Genomic DNA, 10,328 nt, shown 5'->3' with positions numbered 1-10,328 from the left:
CCCCTTTTAAAATGACCGAACACTCTTTAACGTGTTGTGGTTTCTGAATTAAAACAGCAACTGTTAATTGTGAAATTAATTCGTAAAGGAGAGGCGAAAAGTCAATAGAAAACACGGAAACAAAAGCCAGAAGCCCAAGTGTGTGCGTATAACTTGTCTCGACACGTAGGGAGGCTGTCTCGGAGAAAATTAGAGGTAGTCTTTTATTTTGTTTATTTAAAAAAAAAACTATGTATTTTTAAAAAATGCAGATCTAAACACAGTATCACCCTTACACCTACAAGACGCATGTATATCGTCAACGCCATCTGCGTAAAACGTAAGCCAATTACACGTCTGTGGAACACATAAAGTGGTGACGCACTGCTTATGGTCCTGTCTATAAGTGGCAGAAAAGCGCACAGCAGTCCTTTTCAACTCAGTCCCTCTTTGAGGATAGAGCTTGTGTCGTGTGAGACCGACAAACACAATCCGCCAGAATGATCATTTACAAGGATATCATCAGCGGTAAGTTCGCGCTTCCTTTGGGAACAAATATTCTGTCATTTTGGAATCTGAGATACGCTTTCAGTTAAGGGACGACTTTTTTGGTTTAATTGTGATTTTGTTGTGTGTATGCCGAGGCCTAGCTAGGCCGTAGATTTAGCTGTAGTCTATCTCTTCTATTGTGTGTGTGTGTTCAGATCGGATGGTCCAATGTGTTTGTTGGTAGCTGCTGATTGAGGGGTGTTGTAAGAGATTTTTTACGAGCTCGTTTGTTATAATTTAAACTTTGTATTGTGTGTGTACTAAAAGTTATTTGAGCAGGTTATGTAATGTAACCGGGCAGAGCCATTTCACACAGTCCAGGCTGAAGTTATGGGTGGTGGCTCTGTAGTCATACTTTTATACTCCCTAGTAAAGTACTAGTCTGAACTTTACAGTAGCGTCGTACGTTTACAGCCTAGTACGACTACTAGGTCTAAGTTTAAATACTACACACAGTTAATGAGCCAGCGATCACCTGAATAACATTTGTGTAAATATATTTAAATTGTCTGTATAGAAATGGTATGTAACCAACGTTCTACCGAAACCAGACAAGCCGGATGTAGATATGTGCTAATATAAGAACTGGATATGAAGAAACAGACTTTTGGAGTTGTGAAAATTGTATCTTGTTTACCGACTATATTACGAAGCAATCCTTTTTTTTTTTTTTAATTCTGATTTCTCTTGCTGCAGGAGATGAGATGTTCTCCGACATCTACAAAATCAAAGAATCTGCCAACGGTCTCTGTTATGAAGTGGAGGGGAAGGTTAGGCTTTTCTTGTTTTTTAAATTTAACAATTGTATTTAAGTTACAGCATATAAGTTAAGGACCGAAGCGCTGTGCCCTAGGGGGAAAAAAAATGCTGCAGGGCGGAGATTTCTATCCGATGTTTCTACGTCACTGGATGGTACAAACAAAAAAAGAATGTAGTGAGTCATCATCACTTCCGTTGTCATGTAAACTTTTTGGGGATTCATATAGAGCAGTTAGCAGGGGCTGATTCAATTTGAATATGGGATAAGCAATACTGTGTTTTAAAAGTTAGGGAATGGGAGGCCATATAATTTCTGACTAGCTTTTACTGTAGTCTGGTCACGAAATGCCTAACGGTGAACAGCAGTGATTCTTAAAGTTAAAGGGGTATGTTGGGCACCATTCTCTACTAACCACTACTGCATCTTTTGACACACCTGAAGCAAATCAAGTGTTCTTGGGTTTTGAATAATGATGCAAGATCAATTTCCTCGCGCTTTCTGTGTGCTTTGTATTATAGCAGCTCGGATTGAATAGGGGAGTACATTTAATGATCTAAAGGAAATGGGTTCTTTTGAGTTTTGAAACTTGAAGCATTTTCCAATGGGCCAAAGGTGCTATTGATTGATTTGATTATAATAACTTTTCCATATGCGCATATTGAATGTCAAGGCATGCAGCCAATTGCTATGTGCAGAGGTCCATACAGCTTTAAATAAAATAGATCAAGCACCATCAACTCCATAGATTTATTTATTTTTACTTTTAGAGACACTGCAGCATTTTGACTAGAAACTAGTCAAGCAGTATGCTGCTTTTGCAATGGCTCTGGTTGCTTGGATCTTATGCCATCTCTTTGGGTTTCAGATTGTCAGCAGAACAGTTGGCGACATTGATGACTCTCTTATTGGTGGCAATGCCTCAGCAGAGCTTCAGGAGGAGGGAACAGACACTTCAACAGTCAGTGGAGTAGACATCGTTTTAAACCACAAACTGTCAGAAACGGGCTTCACCAAGGAATCGTTCAAACAGTACATCAAAGACTACATGAAGGCGTAAGTGTCTTTCTTCACAGTCACAGTGAGTCTGGGAAAAGTTGGAAGTACTAAAGTTTCCTGCATCTCTTGACAAACCTGGAGCAGAGTGAAAAGTGGCTTCTTTGGGTTTTAGATAATGATGCTAGATCAATTTCCCTGCGCTTTCTGTGTGCTTTCATGTAGCAGTTCAGATTGAATAAGGGAAGACATCCCCAGTAAAAATGAGGAAAGGAGGAAGTTTAGTAAACAAATGCTACTTTTGTTGCAAAATAACTTCTGACTGCATGGCAGCACCAGTATTATTACAAATGTATTTCCTCTGTTAAACACCATGACTGGCATCAGATTTAGTGTCTTGTATCTGTAGGTTGATTTTATTGGGAGTTGTTCACAAAGCTGTAAGAGAAGGAACACTGTTTTAATAGGGGCTGCTCAAACTGCTGGGTAGTGAATCATTTAAAAAATATACTTCATTGATGGTAGTTTGGAAACCCAGGACTGCGTACAAGGCTAGTGTGAGTTTCTTACCCTGTACAGTATATCTGGAGAACTGCCTATGCATGTTTTGACTTGTCTTTGCAAAGACAATGGACACAAGTGGAGTATTGGAATCTGAGATATCAAGTCAGATTTTATTTGTATTGTTGCCTTAACATAGATGGTACATGGTAACAATTCACAAAGATGTTCTAAAGTAATTTAATTGACAGATGTGGCAGGGATATTTTGACAGATTTATCTTTTGACAGAATCAAAGCAAAACTGGAAGAGACTGCCCCGGACAGAGTAAAACCATTTATGACTGGCGCTTCAGAACAAGTTAAAACTATTCTTGGAAACTTAAAGAATTATCAGGTAAGAAAAACAAGAATTAATGTCCCTTCACTTATCGTGCAAATACTGAAATGTTGCTGTGATGAATAACTTAGGACACCTTTGGAGGATTAAATCCTGTGAAAATAACTCTAATATCTGAGCACCTTGCTGTAATCTAAGTGTAGTTGTTGGACTCCTAGCTGAGTAGAACCCTGAAGGTGTTTTGTTTTGGTCTTAGTTTTACACAGGTGAATCAATGAACCCGGAAGGTATGGTGGGCTTCCTAGACTACCGTGAGGATGGGATCACTCCATATATTCTGTTCTTCAAGGATGGTCTGGAACTTGAGAAATGTGTAAGTTAAAACATTTATTCATTCTTTAACCAAGGAAAAACCCATTTTACAAGGGTGTCCTGGCAAGATGACCAGAAACACAGCAGTCATTTCGCATTAAAAACACCTCTTTAAAAAACCAATATCCTACATTAAATCTGGGATCAGAAACATTTACACTTTTGTTGGTTCTTGGAACCTACTCAAAATAAATCTAATCTTGGTCCTCATTCTGTGTTTTAGCTGATGCATTTTGGGTTATCTATTGCACTCATATCCCTGGACACTAGTCTAGACTATTCCCATGCCATAGGGGGACACTAACTAAATGCTGATCGGCCAAAGCACTTTAAGTATAAGACTAGATGGTAAACTGTACTTGAGTATATTTACCTGTAACATCGAGCCTCGATAACCTGTTAACGGTCCTATTACAATTCACACAAAGTACCCAGTGCACTTGCCTTCAAATTTTAAATAAGATAGTAACTTGTGGTGAGTTTGAGGGTGGTAATCTAATACAAATCTGGCTGTTTATTTCATTAGGTGATCAAGGTTTGCTCAGTAGAGGCATGTAAAAACAAAGTATCAATGATTTGACATTAATTTGTTTCAAGCCTTAACACTCCTATTAGTTTTGGGTCTATTTGACCCGACTCTAGTTTCCAATTAGCTTAAATGCTATTTCTTTTCATTTTCTGTAATATTTTGACTTTTTTTCTAAGTTGGGGTCATGCACTTATACACAGAAAACAGAACCTTTTGAGATGTTCATATTTTTAAGAACAAGTCATGTATACAAAGAAGATGTTTTGGGTCACTGTGACCCGTGGCATTTATCTATGTAGATTTGTGTGCAGGAATAAAACAAACTTCTTTCATTTGTTTTATTATATTTGTATTTCTAGAAATGGCTGCACCTGTCTGGAGATACTTTATATACAAAAAACAAACAGTATATCTACAGTATCAAGTAGTATACACGGATTATAGTGTTCTAGGTGACAAAAGGCTCCATTCAGATTCTGGCACACACTATTAATATATAGTGAGAACAGTATCAGACCCAAGATAGAAACCTGTAGTAAACCCTTTTTTTTAGCTCTAAAATAGAAGACAACATGCATCCACTGATAGACCTGAAGCAAAATGCAGTGGCTTCTTGGTTTGCACAGCGATGCAAGATCAAATTCCTCTCTTTCTCCATCTGCTTTTTTTGTGGCAGATTGGATTGAATTGGGGAAGACAGTGTAAAAAGCCTTTTGTTCATATTTTGGCTGTAATGTTGTCCTGTGACTTGTAATGCCTGATACCATAAACTTGCTTCCCAGTGGTTTATATTTTCCTCAATTCTGGGAAGAGGCTTTCCTAGCACTCAATTTACCCTAACTAAATCTAATTTTAGTATGACAATTAAAAAAATATATATAAGTACAACAACATTTACAGAAAATGACATTTACACATGCATAAATAGGTTAGTGAACAAAAACACTCAAACTGCTTTAAACATGGGGACATTCTTTGCTTTAAAAGTAAGCAAATTGCCGTTTTACAAGCCATCTCCATGCAAAGCTTTTAATAAATAAATAAAATTACAAAATGGTAAATGTACAGTAACCTGCCTCCCTGGTTCTGCTTTCATAATATCTGTCACGGTACTTTGCACTCCTTGATATTGTCAACAGCCAATAAGAAGCTTGGTTTACATAAGAAGAAAGTTTACAAACGAGAGGAGGCCATTTGGCCCATCTTGCTCGTTTGGTTGTTAGTAGTTTATTGATCCCAGAGCCGTTTTACTCGTTAACGGCCAGGAAGCATTGCGTTTACCAAGCTTGCTTTGTTGAATTCAAATGCATTTAAAAGCTACAACACGCTCCATCATAAACACACATTGCACAATAGAGTAAAATGCAAAGCTTTCTCAGCTGGTGTATTGAAACATCACTGCTGCACATAGCTGACTGACATGCATACAGCCCGTCTCTCTTGAAGGGCAATGCACCAAAAGGCTTATTGCTGTAACGCTTTCTTTGTTTCCATCGCGGACGCTGCACTTGCTGCCAATACCATTACTCTCGTAGCCTAATTAATATTTAGTTAGCAAGGTGGTTAATTGATCAGGGCGGTTATGTGAAGGTCAGAGATGCAATGTTTCACTGTGTGTGTGTGCGCATATAATATAAATTAAGGAAATCCTATAATTCATGTAGTGTACTACAATGTTGGATGGTTTTGCATTTGGCACAACTATTGAATTGAATGTGTTTTGTCTGCTTTTGTTTTCAGTAATGCTGCAGGACATCCACTCTTGTTCCTTTGCATCTAACTGGCTGCTTATCAAGAATTTGGCACAAAAATGGACTGGTATCTCAAGCTCTGTTTTGAAATGGAGGAATTGTTTTAAATTGTGTTTGTGGTGTTGTAATAAAACTCATTTGACCCACACTACATGCTTTTTGGCCTGAATTGCAGTTGGAGGTTCTCTTTGGAAACATGCTGGAGTGAAGACTACAGTCTGAGCTACTTGACGCCAATAAAAGTCCTGGGTTTGATCCTGAGATTCACACATTATGTCTGCTGTTGCATCCCATGCTGTATGAAGTTAACCTTTTTGAAAAAGCAACTTTCTGGTGTTGTATGTTCTCATCTGCTTCAGGAAAGAAAGGCATGGGGCTATTATACTTTGCCAAAAAAGTCCAGTTTTAACCTGATTTTATGTTATTAAAGGATTTCCCAGCTTTTCACACATTGTAAAGAAATAGAATAAACCACTGGGCACAAACAAAATAACCCATGACTTTGTGTCTTGGTATTGCTTTGAAATGAATGAATTGTTGGGTGGGGTGTTAGACAAACTTGAATCCATAGACATTAAAAGAGCAGGTTTCACTTTATTAAAATATACACATGAATTGGCTGATCCACATACTGGGTTTCATGCTTTGGCTATCAAATCTGCACTTGGGATGCAGATTTTACTAAATAAGAGGGCAATGAATTAAAATCTATGGTAAGGTTGAAGAGTGTATCTTCTTATTTCTATGACCTAGAACTTGCATGGGGGGGGGGGGGTCAGTGACTTAGAAGTAGTGTACAGTTAGGAAAAACAAGTGTCATGTTAAACATGCAGTTCATTGTGCCATAGGGGTTAAAACTTCCTGGAGCAATTCATGAGATGAACCATTTATTATGTACTAATCACATTCTTTATGTATGGTACAAGTTAGAGACAAATCACAACGTGGTGTATAAGACTGTCTGTCTGCTTGTATGTACATGTAGATAAAATCACTCTTACTGGAATGGATGTAGTTCATAGTGACTTACTCTTTCATGATGCTAAAAACAGGTGTGGAAGTGCTGATAAATTTATAGATTGAAACCATTGTTATTTGTGTACCCCACCCCAAACTACTTAAAAAACAACTGTCAGCAACATACATCTCGTCACAACATTTTAGAGCTCTCGGTATGATGAACAAGTTGATAACCATGACTTTCACAGTATGTACATAATACAATAATAATTCCAGTAGTTTCATGACAATTTGCAGTTATCCAGATATGCAAAATGTATGACATCCCCAGAATATAATACTCTCAAAAGCTTGTGCTAAATAATGTTAATGCCAAGTTTTATAAGATAAGCAGTTCTCTAGGTGTTTTAACATGCATACTATATTCTTTTCACAGGAGATTCATTTTAAAAATCAGAAGACCTCTGAGAATGGGTTTGGGTTCTTCTGATTTCACTTTGTAATGCATTATCTGGGAACTCCTCTATTTATATTAATATTCACAAACGAAAAGGCTTTTGCAAAAATAAAAAAAGTATTCAGTTTAGTAAACCTATTTTTATTTTATGTAAAAGTCTACAAATATTTAACAAAAAGAACAGCAGAATGTGTGTTAATTTCAGCCATAAAATACAAAACGGTATGTAAATTACATTTAAATTTGTGACATCAGTAAAGGTAGGAAGACCACACTTACTTTGCACCCAGTCTTTATTAAAACAAGCTTGTTGAGGTTTCCCAAAATGGTTAGGTGACTTCAAAAAGCCCCCCTTCACGCTCTGTTTTCCTGCATCAGAAATAAACAATAGATGACCTACAGACTCCGTTAAGACTTCTAACTGAATAACTCCTGGAAGAACTTGTCAGTTGAAAGCAGACTTGCTGACACCAGATCATTTTAGTAACACTTACCAACTTAGTAATTCTAATCAGACTGTGCAGGGCAGTTCTGAATTTGACTGGGTTTTCTCATAACAGGTGTCGCACACTTTCTTGCAAACACAAGTGTTTGAAACAAAGAAAGGGTCAGGGACAAGTGTACACAATTTGAGATGCCCAATTCAATACTTGCAGCAACTCACTTTCCGATCAGGTGGAATGAAAATCAACAGGCAAGCTAGTCTTGTTTCACCTGCCAAACAGATTGTTACCAAGCTATTGAACCATGGAGGCCAGGCTGGTACAAAGCACAATGAGGTGAACTATACCCACCCCACTGAACTCACTAACAGGATTCGAATCATGCTTGAAGGCTCACCCTGCACTCTATAAGCGGTGGTGCTTTAAACAGGTGAGCCACTGGGGACCTGAGGCAAGTCCCTTTCTGTTGTTTTTTTTCCCCCCAGAAAGAATAAAAAGTTGAGTTGAGTTAATTGTTAAGGAGCACGTAGAGAACGGTATGCTAGGCTGGAAGTAAATGTGCAGTAGACAAAAATACTCTTATGGTGCATAAACTACAATAAATAGGTCTGTAAATATGTTGTAGTTGGATGGAAAAGTTATGTCATTAAAAACAGGGTTTAAATGAGTTAAGTATTATTATTATTATTATTGATTCTCAACAGCAAACCCTTAAAATAAACAACCCAAGTTATCTGCATTTACAGAACTACATTTACTGAAACCTGAAAAATACACACACAAAAAAATAGTAACAATATTAACATTTTTATTCTTTCCACACCTAACATAATAGGTTAAACTGGGAAAACATGGTTTTAAAAAAATAGCAACAATATTGCCATCTTTACAAAAAAAAAAAAATGCCTTAAAATGCAAGAATAATCAGTCCATTTGCTCAGACCGTTTCTATGAGGCCGCCTCAATGCAGTTCTCCTAGTCACTCTTTTCTTCTCCCTGGTAATGCCTGTATTCAGGCATCAGTTCCCAAGTGTTCTTGTGGGTTCCTTTAACATTGTAGACCCCAATGTCTCGCAATATCTCCTTCAAGTAAGTCTAGAATTAAAGAAATTCAGGCAGGGATGAAAATTTTCAAAAAAAATAAATCAATAAATAAAAAGAGGGTGTTGCCAGAGGTGAAACAACGCTCATTTGTATTCTCCCTAAATAAGGAAAGCAAAAGCTAATGTAGTGCTTCATGAGTGTCCCCAAACCAAAAGTTTGATGTGGTAAGAGTTTTACTGATGTACAGTTATACACACTCCAGGTGAGCTGCGTACTGGATGTTTTACACACTGAAAAACGGTTGATTCACTTGCAGTGCGTGTTTGTGAAGGGCGAATACACAACTGGATTCTTGATCTTCATGATTTCTCGTGCACGTCAGTCCCCCTCAACCTTACCTACCAATTTACCCATCTGTCAACCGAATTTATGGAAAGTAAATCTATATGATAAACACAATATGCTGGTGTTTGGAATGAGTTGAGATGCTGTAGCAAGGCAATCAATAAGGAATACAATATTGTTTATTTGCATTACTGCAGTATCAATACAGTAAAATATTTCTTGACTTTTTTGTTTAATTTTTAGGGAGCGTGTCTGTCGACTTGGAAAGGAAGATTTACAGAAAACAAAAAAACAAAAACAGCCGAGTACTAATGGGAGAAGACTCAGTGAACGCAGTAGCTAACTACACTGAGAGTAGCAACTTCTCTGACTATAATAATAACATTAATTAAGGAGGACTAAATAAAACCAAGTTTTTGTACAGTAGTTCAAATTAACATTAGTTAAAATGCAATACTGTACTTAATGGATACCCCATAAGTTAGTATTACAGTATGTACTGTATTTATTGGAAGTACTTGTGGCTTTAAGGTAATGTTGCATTTTACTCACACAAAATACAATTTACGTGTTTAAATTGCAGAGTAAATTACTCAAATGACCCAAAACCTTACCTGGAGTGCTAGTTATACGTTCTGGAGAGCTAGTTATACATATTCTCACATGCAGGTCTAAAGTAAAAATCTGTCTTTCAAAGCTACACCAATAGGGGGCAGCAGCATATGGGCTGTAACAGCACAGGTCCAAGCTAAACAGTACACAAATACTGACAAAACAAGAAACCAGACTGCGAGCAGAGGGTCATTCCACAGGTAAAAAGAATACAGGAATTACTATAGGACCTGAATACATGTTTATTAGTTCAATAAAATACCATAGAACATGTTGGGGAAAATATCGGGCCAGATCTATTTGTTTAGCAATCTTGTTGCATTGTTTAATCCTCGGGCAGGCAATACTCACCACAGGCTGTTTGGTGATATCCACCAGATCCTTGATATTGTAATACTGGTGCTTCTCGAAGGCAGAGAAGAGCATGTCGAGCACTTGCTGTTTATCAGCCCGGGCACGTTTCCCCTCCTCCTTTTTCTTCTTGTCGTACTCCACCTGCAGGAAAACACCACAGAAAGCAGCTAGATCACACCGTTGCTGCAGTATAGCGCAGTCACTTGTATCCGTAGATTGCATATATTCCACAGGACACACATCTACCACTAGATACTAAATATTGTAGAAAATCAATTATAACGTCGTCGACATTGATTTACTGTTTTAATATTCCTCCTCCTACAGCATGATGAAAGAC

General features: G+C 37.5%; 2 protein-coding genes, 3 non-coding genes and 1 pseudogene across 5 annotated transcripts in view; 5 read left to right on the top strand and 1 right to left on the bottom strand.

The window, feature by feature from the left end:
* The first annotated feature begins 355 nt into the window (after positions 1 to 355).
* LOC117407040 (translationally-controlled tumor protein homolog) lies at positions 356 to 5,924 on the top strand. Its single transcript, XM_034011579.3, has 6 exons — positions 356 to 507; positions 1,225 to 1,298; positions 2,154 to 2,341; positions 3,073 to 3,178; positions 3,378 to 3,494; positions 5,763 to 5,924. Exons 1-6 carry the CDS (start codon positions 480 to 482, stop codon positions 5,763 to 5,765), a joined length of 516 nt encoding a protein of 171 aa, XP_033867470.1. The 5' UTR covers positions 356 to 479; the 3' UTR covers positions 5,766 to 5,924.
* On the top strand, positions 1,706 to 1,835 carry LOC117407545 (small nucleolar RNA SNORA31). The gene has a single exon (XR_004545070.1). It is a non-coding gene; the product is annotated as a small nucleolar RNA SNORA31 (small nucleolar RNA).
* LOC117407544 (small nucleolar RNA SNORA31) lies at positions 2,402 to 2,535 on the top strand. Its single transcript, XR_004545069.1, has one exon. It is a non-coding gene; the product is annotated as a small nucleolar RNA SNORA31 (small nucleolar RNA).
* LOC117407542 (small nucleolar RNA SNORD58) lies at positions 3,232 to 3,304 on the top strand (annotated as a pseudogene).
* On the top strand, positions 4,595 to 4,724 carry LOC117407543 (small nucleolar RNA SNORA31). The gene has a single exon (XR_004545068.1). It is a non-coding gene; the product is annotated as a small nucleolar RNA SNORA31 (small nucleolar RNA).
* Positions 5,925 to 8,424: 2,500 nt separating the features above from the next.
* Positions 8,425 to 10,328, bottom strand: part of LOC117407039 (general transcription factor IIF subunit 2) — a 36,826-nt gene continuing 34,922 nt past the window's right edge. The window contains exons 7-8 of the mRNA XM_034011578.3: positions 9,986 to 10,129; positions 8,425 to 8,728 (exon numbers count right to left, since the gene is read on the bottom strand). Of these exons, the coding sequence (XP_033867469.1) occupies positions 8,609 to 8,728; positions 9,986 to 10,129 (264 nt within the window). The 3' untranslated portion in view covers positions 8,425 to 8,608. The remainder of the gene's footprint in view (positions 8,729 to 9,985; positions 10,130 to 10,328) is intronic.

This window comes from Acipenser ruthenus, chromosome 8, assembly GCF_902713425.1.
Source record: "Acipenser ruthenus chromosome 8, fAciRut3.2 maternal haplotype, whole genome shotgun sequence".
NCBI classification, from domain to species: domain Eukaryota; kingdom Metazoa; phylum Chordata; class Actinopteri; order Acipenseriformes; family Acipenseridae; genus Acipenser; species Acipenser ruthenus.
Note: the sequence above shows the minus strand (reverse complement) of the source record. Positions and strands in the feature narration are given on the sequence as shown.

Coding starts and splice junctions, on each gene's coding strand:
- LOC117407040 (XM_034011579.3), top strand. CDS start 480: ATGATCATTTACAAGGATATCATCAGCG. Junction 2,342..3,072: donor ATCAAAGACTACATGAAGGC/GTAAGTGTCTTT, acceptor ATCTTTTGACAG/AATCAAAGCAAAACTGGAAG. Junction 3,179..3,377: donor GAAACTTAAAGAATTATCAG/GTAAGAAAAACA, acceptor TTTTGGTCTTAG/TTTTACACAGGTGAATCAAT.